The 14,753-nt window shown below is 32.9% G+C and overlaps 4 protein-coding genes and 1 long non-coding RNA gene across 6 annotated transcripts; 2 read left to right on the top strand and 3 right to left on the bottom strand.

Moving 5' to 3' along the window:
- Positions 1 to 89: 89 nt before the first annotated feature.
- LOC105434074 (uncharacterized) lies at positions 90 to 5,311 on the bottom strand. The gene is made up of 8 exons (XM_011649659.2): positions 5,170 to 5,311; positions 4,076 to 4,150; positions 3,802 to 4,011; positions 3,534 to 3,695; positions 3,311 to 3,460; positions 3,133 to 3,229; positions 2,810 to 3,037; positions 90 to 2,706 (listed from the first exon to the last, which is right to left on the bottom strand). The coding sequence occupies exons 1-8, from the start codon at positions 5,230 to 5,232 to the stop codon at positions 1,463 to 1,465; spliced, it is 2,229 nt and encodes a 742-aa protein (XP_011647961.2). The 5' UTR covers positions 5,233 to 5,311; the 3' UTR covers positions 90 to 1,462.
- A 100-nt stretch (positions 5,312 to 5,411) lies between these two features.
- On the top strand, positions 5,412 to 7,142 carry Dtwd2 (DTW domain containing 2). The gene is made up of 5 exons (XM_011649658.2): positions 5,412 to 5,547; positions 5,765 to 5,926; positions 5,996 to 6,176; positions 6,329 to 6,531; positions 6,740 to 7,142. Exons 1-5 carry the CDS (start codon positions 5,465 to 5,467, stop codon positions 6,867 to 6,869), a joined length of 759 nt encoding a protein of 252 aa, XP_011647960.1. The 5' UTR covers positions 5,412 to 5,464; the 3' UTR covers positions 6,870 to 7,142.
- On the bottom strand, positions 7,109 to 10,436 carry Art7 (arginine methyltransferase 7). 2 transcript variants are annotated; one of them, XM_011649656.3, is made up of 10 exons: positions 10,295 to 10,436; positions 9,858 to 10,091; positions 9,611 to 9,760; positions 9,326 to 9,547; positions 9,034 to 9,263; positions 8,791 to 8,920; positions 8,463 to 8,692; positions 7,751 to 8,306; positions 7,522 to 7,682; positions 7,109 to 7,410 (listed from the first exon to the last, which is right to left on the bottom strand). In XM_011649656.3, exons 2-10 carry the CDS (start codon positions 10,038 to 10,040, stop codon positions 7,158 to 7,160), a joined length of 2,115 nt encoding a protein of 704 aa, XP_011647958.2. In that variant the 5' UTR covers positions 10,041 to 10,091; positions 10,295 to 10,436; the 3' UTR covers positions 7,109 to 7,157. The 2 variants fall into 2 exon arrangements, 1 of the variants encoding a protein (XP_011647958.2); XR_016140879.1 differs by having other exon boundaries at positions 7,271 to 7,410; positions 7,522 to 7,705.
- On the bottom strand, positions 10,291 to 10,941 carry LOC148934977 (uncharacterized). Its single transcript, XM_089083275.1, has 2 exons — positions 10,592 to 10,941; positions 10,291 to 10,449 (listed from the first exon to the last, which is right to left on the bottom strand). The coding sequence occupies exons 1-2, from the start codon at positions 10,913 to 10,915 to the stop codon at positions 10,291 to 10,293; spliced, it is 483 nt and encodes a 160-aa protein (XP_088939401.1). The 5' UTR covers positions 10,916 to 10,941.
- A 761-nt stretch (positions 10,942 to 11,702) lies between these two features.
- Positions 11,703 to 13,976, top strand: LOC148934978 (uncharacterized). The gene is made up of 3 exons (XR_016140820.1): positions 11,703 to 12,477; positions 12,873 to 13,065; positions 13,166 to 13,976. It is a non-coding gene; the product is annotated as an uncharacterized LOC148934978 (long non-coding RNA).
- The last annotated feature ends 777 nt before the right edge of the window (positions 13,977 to 14,753 follow it).

Below are 14,753 nucleotides of genomic sequence, written 5' to 3' on the forward strand. Positions count from 1 at the left end.
GTTTCCAGAACTACATTAAATTTCGTTTCAAAGTTTTTTCGCTTATTCGGACGCATTTATTTGCGAGGGAAAAGGATATTGAAGAGATATTTCGTCAGTCAATAATTAGATTTATTAACAATGCTTTATTACTCTGTCACATTAGAATAATCTCAGAAATGCAAAAACTATGATTGAAAGTAATAGAACTGTGGAGGCTTGAAATTTCAAACATTGGATATGGCATCATCACTTTTTTTAAATAAAGAAATAAAAAAAAAAAGATTTATATAATTATATAATAAACTGAACAAATCTGTTTCGAAAAAATACTCTGAAGAAAAATCTTTCAGGTCTCTCACTTATACACTGTCGTCATTTTTGACGAGTCTAATTACTATCTCTATGATATACGAAATATAAAAAATTAATACTCGAATGTGTGCGTATGTATTCTATATGATTTTATTTCTTTAAAGTAATAACAACTAACAATAATTAATTCAAGACATGATTTTAATCACATGAGCCTCCAAAAGTCATCTAATAATCTGTTAACGAATCGTCACAAGCACAACGAGAGAAATAAAAATAAAAAAAAAACGCAAATAACATTAATCAATGCAACGTAAATAAATATATATAAAACTATATAAATTCAAATAACATAGTCAATCGATAAAAGTTACTTTTATTCGAATATTAAATATAATCATTATTAACTGTTAAATCTAGTTAGAATTCGTTAATCTCACAACTATTTTTAATCTGAAACATTCCACTTTTTTATTGCTTGTGCCAAAATATCCTTTGATTGTCACTTGAACAAGAGAGAATTTTTCTTTCAGATTATATAATTTTATAAAAATTCGCAAATGTTATACCACAATAATTGTTATTTCTACTATTTTTGTTTTTCTGTTACAAAAGCGCTGTTTTTCTATTAACGTAAAATTGTGCACATTACATACATACATCCATACACACACACACACACACACACACACACACGCGCGCGCGTGTTGTGTATGTATGTAGTTGTGTGTGTATGTATGTATGTATGTATGTATAGCATTTATATATATATATATATATATATATATATATATATATATATATTACTCGAACTTTAGAGCAATCTTAAGAAAGTCGGAGAAATAAAATTGAACAGGATAATATAACAGAGTATACTATATATATATATATATAAAATTCTGAAATAAAAAATAGAACTGCGATGTATTATCACTCAATAGATTTCCAGTCATCCACTAACATTCTTGAATGCTTATTCCAAAAATAAGAATCCGTTGGGAATTATTCAAAAAACTTGATATTCTCAATCCATATGCCATAAAAATTAACTTTCGAAATATATATCACATTCAACAAATTTATAAAAGCTTCGTCGCCTATCACACATTATTAGTAACATACGGTTACACTGTAACATTTTATACATTTTACTTCGTATTTCTCTTTTTCATTTTTCATTTTCGATCGTATCATTTGAAGCTGCCTTTTTATCTTCTGTTTGTAAATCTTCATTAAGAGATTCTATCTTATCAACTACAATGCTATTTGTAGTACCATTCTCTTTTTCAATATTAGCTGTGTATTCTTGAGGTTCATTAATGCATTTTACATCCTGTTTATCAACAGTATCTATCTTTTCATCTACAATAGTAATTTCAGTATCTATGGTATCTGAAATTTCTTTTTCCTTTAGGGCTTCGTTTTCTAATTTACTTTTTTCTGCTATGCAATCTACATCAGCTGAAGATGAAATTATAACACTATTTACTTCTTTATTTTCTAAAGAGCTTTTTGTCTCATGTTCAACATCATTTTCTTGCTCACTTATATCTTTAATTTGCTTATTATCACAGTTATCATTTAAAATTTCGTTAGCCTGCTTTGAATTATGATCTTTGTTTTCTATTACAGTTTCCTTAATATTTCCATTAGCATTACATGACGAGTTTTTCATATATTTAATCTCATTTTTATCATCGTTTGTCGATGATATAGTTACATCTGTTTTAGTAATTTCGCACTTAAATGTGCTCTCTATCAATTGAACATTTAATGACTCCAATGTGTCTTCTTCAATCTTTTTACTTTTTTCACATATTTCAATTTCCGTATCGACTTTAGACATAGGAACATCTAAATTTTTCAAAACAAGCTCATGTTCCTCATTTGCTTGAACTTCATTATTTTCATTTATGTACGAATTCAAATTATCATTTTGATCATCCTTTTTGATTTCTGTATTATTCATATCAGATTCTCCAGAAGAAATTGGATTTTCTGTTTTATTTGCAATCGTCAGAGTCTTATCACTTGATTTTGCAGTATTCTCTTCAGGCTTTTGAAGTTTAGATTCATAGGACTTTTGTGATTCTTTGTGTTCTTTTTGTGACGAATCTGCTTCGTGATATTTCTGTAGGCTCTCATCTTCTCTTCGAATCTCTTTTTTGCGCAGGTAAGGAGATTTATTGCTAAAGTCCTTTTTTTTCGGTGGAAGTTGCGATTTTCGAGAACTAGAGGATTTTTGCTGATTTTCATGATAAATACCTTTGTTTTTGTCTTCATACGACTTTGGACGTGAGAAAGACTCAGCTTCAGGGAAAGCTACTTCAACATCCGAATGACTGCTGTATGTTACACGACTCCTTTGTCGCGGCCCGACTCGTCCCGTACCAGCAATACTTGGCGAGTTTACTGAAATAAAGTAAAAAAATTTATTTTCAAAAAATTATTTTAAATCTTCATTACACTTGAATAACATACACATATTACGAAACGTATCATTTTGAATATACACCTTTGACACTCATGACTGGACCTTTGGTCGCATTTCCTTGATTCAGCGTAACCTTTATGCTCTTGTCGGTAGCAACGACAGTTCTCTTTTCTGAAGCGGAAGGATTTTTACCATGTCCATCTTGATGATAAGTATTGTTGGAACAATTTTCATAATTATTATGAAAATGTCTCGAATTTCCTCGGTAGGAACGATGACCACCGCGATTATGGCTTATATAATCATTTCCTGCAGAGAGCAATTGTGTACATATATGTACATATACAACAATGAGAAATTCTTTATTTATATTCCTACTTATATAAGTGTTTATCGATTCTCACCATTAGCGTGGTATCTTCTATCAAAATCTTTATGATCTTTCTTTACATAATCCCCAAGTTTAGCCTCAGATCTCATTACCTCATCCACAATATGTGCCTGTAACAATTATATTAGTATAATTTATCGCGTCTATGCAATCGTGTGGCAACGCGTGATTTCTTTTTACGTAGCTCTCACTTTGTCATTATCCCATTCTCTACGCCAATTACCCTCTGCAGTTCTCTGTCTACTAATGCGATCTTCATCAATACGGTTTCTCTCAGCTCTCCAAGCCTCATATTCTGGCTGGTGCTCATCTCTATGTGATCCTCTGTTTGTTCTATAATCCTTTTTAAGAAGTGGATCATTTAAAAACAGAAACATGGTTAAGTATATATAGATTTAATTTAAAAAATAATACTCTTTGCATTCCATCCTTTCCACCAGATTTCCTCCTAAATGTACCCCTGGAATATTTATGTCCCCTATTTGGAGGATTGTCCTTTGTATTTTCTACATTGCTTTCCTCTCTCTCAGCGTCAGCAAGAAAGTTATATTTAGGATCAGGTGGAGGTCCTTGCCCCTATAAGAAAGTATCCATAAAAATTTATAATTTATTGACAATTAAAAAGTTAAAAAAAAAACTTAATGAAAACTTAATAAAAATATAATGTAATTCTTTTGTGCACCTGAGCAAAAGTATGAACTTTTCGTCCTTCACCACTCGCGTGATATGAATGAGGGTGTTCATGGTGTTCCTTGGCAGGTTTCGATTTGTTACTCGGTCGAGGTGGATTAGAGAATTCCGGTGGCTCTTTCCTCTCCGGCCAATCTGTAGATGGTACCATTTGCACCAACGCATTCAATTTGGCCGCATTTTTTTTATCCTCCTCCACTTCCTATATAACACAATCAATTCAAATTAACATGGAACAATCATCCATTAAATCATTGAGTTCTTACTTCATGCCGCCTTCTAATTTCTTCATTCTGTTGCCTTATCTTATTAATCTTCTCCTCGAGTGCACTCGCTGCCATCTGTAATTTAGAGCAGCCAATTTACTGAAGCCGCAAATTAGAAAGCGAGAGCGAGAGAACGCGAGAGAGAGAGAGAGAGAGAGAGAGAGAAAAAGAAAGACGTAAACAACGTAACCTCTCTCGCCTGTCAAGATCTCGTTGGAAATATCGAAGAGAAATACTGTGGGATTTAATCACGTGATAGACACGTTTCCAGTGTTCTAACGGGATAATCAGATCAAAATCGAATCGCGCGATATTACACGACAGGCATTCGTATCACGTTCCTGCACGCCGCGAAAGGAATGCCACTTCCGAATTCCCCGTCCTCTAAATAACCCGATCGCGAATGGCTGACCCCCGCGGCGCACACTGACCCGTTGCTGGTCTGACCCCGGACAAGGATTGAGATGAAGCCTCGGCCGAATTTCCCACGTGTCTTAATGTCTGATCGACAGGAGATACACCGGGACTCCGCGACGCAGAAACCCAGACGGGCCATTAATTTTCCCCTCCCCCCCCTGCCGCGTGTGGAAATTCGCGCCGCGACGTCATCGTCGTCGCCTCGAAAAAATCCCCTGTGAATCCTCGAATGCGCTGCTGGCGAATCTCATTCCCGTCGTGCGATCTCGTTTTCGTCGCACCGCAGGCACCCCGACGTAATACCGTTAGTAGGATGAATTTTTTGCTGCGCCGAATCTCTCAGTAAATTTTGTCGTCGCGCGGATCGACGTGAGGAAAATCGCAGGGAGGAGGAGCGGAACCCCAGGCGAGAAACGTCGACGCCACTTCGCCGCAAATTGCGGCGATAAACACGCACGGCGATCAGATGCGTAGGAGCGTCACTGGAGTGGCGAGGCTGCTGGGGCACGCTCAGAACATCACACAACGGTTATGTCAGATGCGAGGAAACGTGCCGCACTTCGGCGCACCTGTCACCGTCCCTCCGTCGGTAAGGTAGCACCACGATCTTATTGACCAGCAACAGACTTTCCGACTTAAAAAAAAGAGAGAGAGAGAAAATAAAAAAGAAATCTAACCTTTGACCGTTCCTCTTTTCTCGCGTTTCTTGCTTTCTCCCTTGATTTATCTCTGTGTATCATGCGTATCGATGTTATTTTCTCGTTGTGAATTTCCCACCTGGTATCTGTACTCTATGTTCGAGTCCGCTCGACACGATTTATTCGCTTTTCGACGCAAATATTATGGTACTGATGTACGGTGATCACGAAACCTGACCTTGACACTCGGTGTCCGATCGCGTGGATCGACTAGCCGCGATATTTTGTATTGAGGGACTGCTGGAGGATTTCGATTTTTCATGACTGGCCCGTCATGAACGAAGATGACGTGTGGAACGAACTGGCTAACATTCCTGCCGATCCGCCTGAAACGAGAGACAAGTGCCAACAATGCAAGCAAGTGCCAAATAGAAAAGAAAAAGATTCCGTTCTATCTAAAGATCTGCTATGGAACTGTTCGAAATTCCGATTGGAATTATTTCTCCTAGAAAGGCGATAAAAATTTAATTAAGAAATAATAAAATTCCGATCGGCATCTTTAACAATTCCAGTAGTCCTTTAATCTAAGGTTGTAAAAAGACTACTTTTTGGTTTAACATGGATGTTTTTGTAGGAGACCTGTACAGGTGTGCTGGTGTCCAGGTCTACCAAAGCAACGTCTCAATCCAGCATCAAGGATAATAATTTTGCAGCATCCAGCGGAAGCAAAACGCTGCCTGCGTACAGTACCAATGCTTTCATTGGCATTGGAATTGGGAAAGTGCCTAATTTTCAGGTAAATAAAGCGCAATTCACTTAGTTGATTATCTTTCAAGATTTTACAAAATTTAATTTTTTCTTTAAGAGGAAAGAAATTTCCATTGCCTAAGCATGAGGGTTTGGCTGACATTCTAAATGATAAGAATACTATTTTATTATATCCATCACCTGGTGCAGTTGCATTGAATACATTGGATCCAGTTGGTGTTAACGAACAAAAGGCATATAACTTGATTCTATTGGATGGAACATGGCCACAAGCAAAAGTAAATCACTACCAGTGGTATTAACATTTTCTATTATATTAATATTTCAATATATTAATATTCAGTATATGAATATTTCAAATAATACCAAGAAAAAGAAACAAGGAAATAGTAAATTATCGGATTTTTTAATGTTTACTGTTATTTTACAGGCGATATATCACTCGAGTCCAGCTCTATACTTTCTGCGAGCTTGCAAACTTATTGGTGTGCCCACTAGTGAATATGTAATTAGGACACAGCCAGCGGAAGGCTGCCTTTCGACACTGGAAACAGGCGCAAGTGCACTCTCAATTCTGGAAGGTGATCCCGAATTGAGAGAAAAAATGTTAGGTCCATTACATTATCTATGTAGGCAAGTATATAAATTCCTTGTATCCTATAATTGATATAAAATTCTTTTTATGAAATAAATTTCGATTTTTTTAGAATTTTTAGAAAAAAATTATAAATTGTGAGAATCAATAAAAAAATCAGTAATTATCATAAAGACAAATAATCAATTTATATTCAATATCAATTGTGTCTCATAAGTTTATTAATGAAGCTATTTCTCTTTCTAGATTTCAATTAGAAAACGGCGCAGTAACACACCAGAGCAAGGAATTCCTTATCAAACAAAAAGCTTATCCCAAATTAATTGGCAAAAGACTTGCCAAACAATTGCGAATATTGCCGGATAATACTTCGTAACATTGGGATATATTCAAAAGTTCGATAGATAAAAAATAAATTTTCTGTTAATATTTAAAAAATAAATAACTTTCGTGAACTTCAGCGTAAAACGTACTTCAATAGTAATAGTTATATGTAATCCAGAGTGCAATTTTGATATCAATGATCTTGATATCACTCTTCATATAGTACAAAATTTCAATTTCACAGTTTGACTGCTTAATGTTTAAAGTATTTCTCGATGTAATAAAAAACAATTTCATATTTTCAAAATAAACAGCATCAAACAAACATTTATTAACGCAATTAAGCATTTGTCGATATACTGAATTCGAATTCTACTTCACCATTTTGTGGAACAAAAGAGAACGACCATGAAAGTGTATTTTTTTTCATAACATTGGATATTCTACGAAATAGATGCACGCCTTGTCTTGTATATGGATCCCAAGACACTCGCTCACCAGGTACTATTTCTTCAATTGGACCAGAAGACACTGATATATCTGAATCCAATTGCCAATCCACCCATATAGCAACGCCATTACAGGAACCATTGCTAGAAAAGATATCATTACTTGAAGAATTAAAATTTTTCTTCTCAAATTCTAGCTCCCTTAAACTCTTCCTTCTTGTGATATTTATTCGATACTCGACAAAAGATACTTACTGTAAAATAGGAATCTCTCCCGTTATTTTTTTACGTTCATCAAAATTAACATTCCGTGTAAGATCTAGCTTAATGATATCAAAACATGAGGTTAATGCCTTGCAAGGATATTCCCAGAGCGGCTGCGCTTCTACGGGATTGTCGCTGTTTTCACTAGACATCTGAAAATAGACAATGCAGCTTCCTTTATTATGAATGGTACAAAACGAGAATAAATTAATAAACTCACTTGAACAAGTCTGTCAAAAGAAGACAGATCAAAACCCTCGCATATACCAAGGGGAGCTCTTATCTTCTGCAGATCCTTGAACTCGACAGCGACTGCCCTGATTGTCGCCGTAATCGGCATCCTCATGATACTCGATGGATATCTGGAGGCAAGATACCAAAATCGAAGATTCTCCCAAGGCACGATGGAACTCAGAAAATACGGTTCGCCAAAAATGAAATCGATCTCGCTTGCCTCTGGTAAACCATCGATCGATTCGATAATCTTTACTCGATCGGAAAGCTCATTTGCCTGCACAAACATCTCCATGGTTCTACGCGATAGAAAATTTTGCTCCAATAAAAATACTTTAGCGCCCAATCTTGCAACCGCGAGAGCCAGTAAACAACCATCTGACATGCAGAGACAAACACTATTTGGAGTGATTTTCTTTCGCAAAGCCCGTAGATACCTCTGATTACGAACTGCATCGTTTAATTGACCAATACGTGTCCGCGAATACGCAATATGCGCCCAGCAATTGCACTCAGGCCTCTGACAATCAGGAATTTCATTTCTATAGAAGAAAGATTTTCCATTTTATTTAATAGACATTTTCAAATTTTTTTTTTTAAAGATCAATTAAATGATTAATGATTTAGAAAATAAAAAAATAAATTATATAAATTACTTATAAATATGATTAAAATATTATGAAGAAATTAAAACTTACATAGATCCATTCAATAATTTGAACCAGAAAGAATATTCATCATGATAACCAATTAAATTGACCTCAACACCTCGTGTGATAGGTATTTCTTCTGGAAGATAATAAACAGCTTGCATCCAGTGATCCCTCCAAGGGATTGAATCTGCCATTTTTTGTAAGCATGAGAAATCTTTCTTCATTTTATCAGGTACATCTGGATGTTCCCATACAGGTGCACAACTCAGCAATACCTACGAAAATGAAATATAAAATCCAAAATGAATAGAACAATTTCATAGACATACATGCGCGCACATACATTTTATGTTTCATACCCATGTTTCATTACCTGATCATCTGTGTCCATGTTTAAATCCCACCACATAAAAATTGCATGCGCAGTTCCACTTGTTATCGGTTGTGTACATAATGACACTTTTTCATTGTTCAGTAAGGGTTTATTGCCAGACCAGTCAAATCTAAAATATTGTATTTTCTATATCAATATATAGAGCACGAGTGTGGTATGCAGACATTTGACATTTTTTCTTGGAGCAAAAAATTAAGAAAAAGATTTTAAAAAAATTATTACCTAAAAATAGGCTGCGCCGGCAATAAAGGCACAAAAGTATCGCGAGGGAGACGCGAGAGTTGCATGTCGTGTACAGCAGCAGCACCAGAACATGCTTGAATAGTTGATGGAGCGTCAACCAATGTTTCTCCATTCTTAATAGGCTTCACTCGATTCCAAGCACAGACTTTCGAGCTTTCAACTACTTGCGCCCATACTGTTCCTTTATGTGGCACGACTATGCTATTTTCCTAATATAAAAACAAAACATGAATATACTTTGAACTGATAGAATTATATACAAGTTCGATACCTCGAGAAGAACCTCATGAGCATGGCGGAACGTTGATAATGCTCCTTCACCAATCAACTCGGTGTCAAATACTTCAGTGACTAGAATATTTGCACGTTTTGGCATATCGCCATCTTTACCAATTGTCATCTTCGTAGAACGCTTACAAATCAACTTAATTTTATCTTCAAAGCCATTTTCCCTTATTATTTCTGCGGCACAATTGGCCATTGGTTTAAATGCCTATATGAGATATTTCTCTATAAGCAGAAATCTGGAAAATATTTCAAGCCTCTTTCACATTACCTCACATGCGGTTATAGTATCTGCTCCACATTTGGCAGCCATCATTGACAATAAACCTGTTCCAGTGCCTATGTCAAGAACATTAGCTTCTTCACCAGCGCGATGTTTTTTCTCAATAGCAGCTTTGAGAGCAATATAATATTTTTTATTCTGCCAAATAAAGCATTTTTTTTTACTTTTAATTCCATAAATTAAAGAATTAATATCATAGAATAAAGAAATAAGAATAAGAATAAAAAATACTAACTCGTTCATGGTCATGCAGCATGTCAGCAAAAGCAGATCTAGCTACTTCTTGATGATAATCATAATACTGATCTTTCTCCTCCCACGAGGCAACCCCAGTAAGAGGGTTCAAGCATTGCGTGAATATACTCATGTTTCGACCAGATAATGCTCTTATTAAAGTGATAAAGCTAACTCTTAACATTCAATGTCAAAATACAAGATGAAAGTTTTATTCTATTTCAATTCTTTGTATCTGCAAGAAGAATTATGTTCTAATCATCTAATATTATGAATTTTTAAAGTACTTTAAGCATCAAGTATTAAATCTCAATTATTATTTCGTTATTATTATTTTTAATTATTATTTTCTATTTTTATAGATAATTGATTATATAAAAAAAAACCAAAAAATTTATTCATTAAAATTATAACTCTTGCAAGAAAATAAAATCTTACTGGTAATACATGGGACGAACAGCTTCAGATAACAACGACAATATATTTAAACTACAATGTGCATCTTGAACTTCCAGCAGCTTATGAGCAATTAGTACAACTTCATTTTCTCTAAGTTCCAACGTTCCAAAAACTTTAAAAATACAAGACTTCTCCTATAAAAATATTGTCAGAATGATTCTTTAAACAGAAGCTATCAAGTTATTGCTTTATAAAAGTTTATATCATTAAGACCAGCCATAGATGTTCAAAATAAAAAAAAAAATCTGTTCATTTAAAGTAAATAAATTGCTTTACCCATATAAGTAGATGTCTTCCTTTGCTATCCTTGAAGTAAACAGCGTCTACAGGAAGTCCCTCCAAACTGAGAGTAACCTTCACTTCGTAATCCGACAAAATGCTTCGCAAGTAGACAACTCGTGCTGCGCCGGGTAAAATCTCGCCGATCGTTTGTATGTTCTTTATACAATTTTTCTTGTAATCAGGCAAGGATGTGTACCGAGGTATATCCTCGATCAGAATGGGCACGTACGGGATATCGGATGGCAAACAACTCTCACGAATAGCCAAACATCCTGGCCAAGCGGGAGTCTCCGAACGAGCCAGTTTCACGCGATCCATGTCGTTGATAGTCACGAACAAAATCGTTGAAGATTGACAATCTGTGCAGGGTGCAAGTGCGTTCAGAAATAATATCTAAAGTCAGTGGTACAATGGCATTTTTTTCTGCTGGTTTGCTAGCTGGATTCGCGTGTTTGCTGAGCTCTTGTCTTCGATTGGTATATTTTTTTAGATCTAAAAGAATATACCAATCAATGATGTGTGCTGCTGGCTTAAGTACAGTCAAGGAATTGATTGTGTATTTTAAAACGAGGTGAAAATTATTAAAGTAAAGAAATTGTGTATTTTGAAATAAGATGAAAATTACAAAAAGAATGAGGAAATTTATATTAACTTTAAACATATAAAGTCGTAGATACTTTAGTAAATTTCCTCATTTTTGTAATTTCCATCTTGTTTCAAGATACACAATCGACTCCCAGATATTATTTTATCCTTATTTAATACTCGATGAACAATAAGGATAAAATGAGAGGGATCCGATAATACACAACATTGATTGGCCAATTAAATATAAAATTTTCTGGGCCGGGATCTGTACATGTCCACCGATAACTGTCGATGTCGTTAACTAACGATAGCCAATGATAGCCGTGTTTTTTTTCAAAATCACCATTGGCTGTCGTTAACGACACCGACCAATACAAATGGATGAACGATATTCTGGTTGAAAATATATAGTTCAGGTCACATATATTATAGATTTTCAATACTTGCAGTAAATCACTGGTTTCGTAAAGCGCATATGCGCGCATTTATCTATAGTTCATGTCACGTATATTATAACAAAATTTGTTAAAGTAGATGTAAATTTGTAAATCTTTTATATTATTATAAAAAAAAGATATGGAAACACAAAGAAGATATGTATATACTAATTTACATAAAATGTGTGTGTGTGTGTGTGTGTGTGTGTGTGTGTGTGTGTGTGTGTGTGTGTGTGTGTGTGTGTGTGTGTGTGTGTGTGTGTGTGTGTGTGTGTGTGTGTGTGTGTGTGTGTGTGGTGCATAATAAAAACTTATTTTATATTTTTATATTTTATATTTTTTTATTTATATTATATTTTAAGTTTACATTATTTTTATTAAGTATATAATCAATAATAATCATTAATCGTTATATATTAATATGGTTATATATTAATGATTGTTATTGAGACACAGTAATATATATACATATACATATATATATGTATATATATATATATATATAATTATAAAAATTATATTAACACATTGCTATAATAACATACGCGATTATTCATAAATTAGGTCTGAGAATGTGTTTAATTATTATCATATTTATTATTGTACTTAATATTCTATTTATCTTATTGCTATAAATGTTTTTAAATTAGTATAAAAAAACCTTGTGCCGCACATACAACACAAGTGCAATATGAAGAGTTAGTAAAATATATGGAAATGTATTCAAACTTTGCTGCAGGAAAATTTTTAACTAAAGAGGGTAAAATTCATTATACACAACAATGGAAAGAATTAAACTACTTTTTAAATTCATTAAGTACTGAATCTGGAAAGTCGACAAAGCAGTAGCAGACGGTATGTAATTTAAACAATAATTGAAAATATAACTGCTTTAATATAATCGGTATATGCATAATACATCATCAAAAGTCAAACTTTTATTTTCTGATATTTTTCTATTGCTAGTAATTAATTGGTATTAAAATATATGTAATTAAATATATGTAATATCAGTATATTGTAATATCAATACATTTATTGAAAAATATTAACATGCTTTTCATCGTAATTTCTCTGTAATTAAATTTTATTACTAGTATCGAAATTACTTACCGATATTACTGGTTATCGAAATATATTAAAACAATTACATTTTCAATTATTGATTGGAAGTATATAGAAGTATTAGCATAAGAATATTATATACATTATATACATTATATCCATTATTATACATTATTTTTGTTTAGATATGGAGAGATATGAAAAGCAACTCATCAAAGAAGATAGCAAAAATAAGAAATGAACAGAATCAAACAAGAAATTTTCCAATAAATTCAGAACCTTTGGACAATTTAGAACAACGTGTCATCGCTTGTATGGGTTTAGATTACGTACAAGATTCTGTTCAGATAGTCCACTAGAGGAAGAGATATATGCATAGTATCCGTCTTTTTTTTCATAATTTATAATGTGAATTATTTTTGTAGAAAACACAATTTTATTTCTTGTTTTTTTTTTTTTTTTTTTTTTTTATATTCAGGAGCATCAACTCGGAAAAGGACAATCTTGAAAAAAAGCGCTCTCATTGACTGTCGTTAGTTAACAATACCGTTATCGGTAAACGTATACGGAATAGGGCCTCTGTCAATAGAAGCATAATCAATAGAAGCAAAAAAATGTAAGAAAAAATCCTTCAGATTTATATCTATAGTCACCAAAATAAATTAACTTTAAACTTAATTTAATTTATATTTAATAATTTTTATCTTTTATCTTTTATCTTTTTATATTTTTGAAAGTTAGAGAGAAATAAACAAGGGTTGCAAAACTAAAATGGCAATAGGACACGTTGCGAGACAAGAAGAGGAGAGATGGACAAAGCACATAGCGCAGCGGAGACCAAGATCACATAAGCGAAGTGTTGGAAGACTACAGAGGAGATGGATAGATGACATCATAGAAAAGGTGGAGGTAAGAGATGGATGCTGGAGGCGCAGAATAAACTGGAATGGAAAAGGAAAGGGAAGACTGATATCCAGAAGTGGATGATTAAGGGCTGCTAAAGAAGAAACAAGGATTTAAGATGATCTACTTTGGTAGAAATAGACATTAATCAAATCACTGTAGATAATTATACGCCAATTTTTTTACATCAAGTATTATTTATAAAAAGAAAAAAGTGAGATTTGTTAGAAAACAATGATGATTGATTACAAGAGAAAAAGCATACTAAGGAATGTTTAAATTCATGTCTATTTAATGTTCTTCTTTTTTTTTTATTTTGTCTAACAGTATAATAATGTAATATATTTAGGAAGGAATACTATTATGCTGATCGTATAATTACAGAATATTTGAATTTCTTCTTGATTATACACTCTCTCTTTTGAATGTGTATGTGTGTATATTAATAATGACATATATATATATATATATATATATATAAAATGAATATTATGTTGACTATATATTTTTTTACAAATATAGCTTAATTAAAAAAAATTTTCATACTATTTATTCAAATATACTAAATTATATACATGTACATGCAAGAGGCATTGATCCATCCCATTATTTTATATGTATTAATTGCATATAAAGAAAATGCATGTACCATATCCACATAATTTTACATTTCCGATATGCTTGGATATGTCCTAAATACATACGAAGTCATAAATCAAACTTCCAGGTATGAATCTGCATGTATATTGGAACACTATATTTTTTATAATAATGATAAAAATAATATTATAGTATTATATAATATTATATATTTCATTATTATAATATTATTATAAATCTTTAGAAAGAAATTATTGGATTAAATGAAATAATCAATTGTTTTATGATAACAATGAATTATGACATGCATATCATTTTTTATTCTAATATTATTTATATAAAGATCTTTAATCAACTTTCATAGGTTTTTACAACAGTTTAAAAAATTTTGTGCTTATGAGCTTCGTAGTAGATTTATTAATTTGCATGAACCATGTCATCAGCCTAATAGAAGTACTAATAGCAAAATGGTACGTTTAAATATACACGATTCTGCTAAAAATTTACAAAAATTTCGAGTAATTTTTTCATCATTTACGTTATCTACGTATCAATAAAGATTC

Source organism: Pogonomyrmex barbatus, unplaced genomic scaffold (assembly GCF_055798465.1).
Source record: "Pogonomyrmex barbatus isolate J1 unplaced genomic scaffold, ASM5579846v1 scaffold7, whole genome shotgun sequence".
Lineage (NCBI taxonomy): Eukaryota > Metazoa > Arthropoda > Insecta > Hymenoptera > Formicidae > Pogonomyrmex > Pogonomyrmex barbatus.

What these genes read in the sequence shown, in the direction of transcription:
- LOC105434074 (XM_011649659.2), bottom strand. Translation starts at nt 5,232, where the DNA reads ATGATACACAGAGATAAATCAAGGGAGAAAGCAAGAAACGCGAGAAAA. An exon ending in AAATTAGAAGGCGGCATGAA is followed by an intron (nt 4,012 to 4,075) that starts GTAAGAACTCAA and finishes TGTGTTATATAG; the next exon opens with GAAGTGGAGGAGGATAAAAA. An exon ending in GAGAATGGGATAATGACAAA is followed by an intron (nt 3,230 to 3,310) that starts GTGAGAGCTACG and finishes TAATTGTTACAG; the next exon opens with GCACATATTGTGGATGAGGT.
- Dtwd2 (XM_011649658.2), top strand. Translation starts at nt 5,465, where the DNA reads ATGAACGAAGATGACGTGTGGAACGAACTGGCTAACATTCCTGCCGAT. An exon ending in GACAAGTGCCAACAATGCAA is followed by an intron (nt 5,548 to 5,764) that starts GCAAGTGCCAAA and finishes ATGTTTTTGTAG; the next exon opens with GAGACCTGTACAGGTGTGCT. An exon ending in GGAAAGTGCCTAATTTTCAG is followed by an intron (nt 5,927 to 5,995) that starts GTAAATAAAGCG and finishes TTTTTCTTTAAG; the next exon opens with AGGAAAGAAATTTCCATTGC.
- Art7 (XM_011649656.3), bottom strand. Translation starts at nt 10,040, where the DNA reads ATGTTAAGAGTTAGCTTTATCACTTTAATAAGAGCATTATCTGGTCGA. An exon ending in ACATGGACACAGATGATCAG is followed by an intron (nt 8,693 to 8,790) that starts GTAATGAAACAT and finishes TCATTTTCGTAG; the next exon opens with GTATTGCTGAGTTGTGCACC. An exon ending in AAATTATTGAATGGATCTAT is followed by an intron (nt 8,307 to 8,462) that starts GTAAGTTTTAAT and finishes TTTCTTCTATAG; the next exon opens with AAATGAAATTCCTGATTGTC.
- LOC148934977 (XM_089083275.1), bottom strand. Translation starts at nt 10,915, where the DNA reads ATGGATCGCGTGAAACTGGCTCGTTCGGAGACTCCCGCTTGGCCAGGA. An exon ending in GAAGACATCTACTTATATGG is followed by an intron (nt 10,450 to 10,591) that starts GTAAAGCAATTT and finishes ATATTTTTATAG; the next exon opens with GAGAAGTCTTGTATTTTTAA.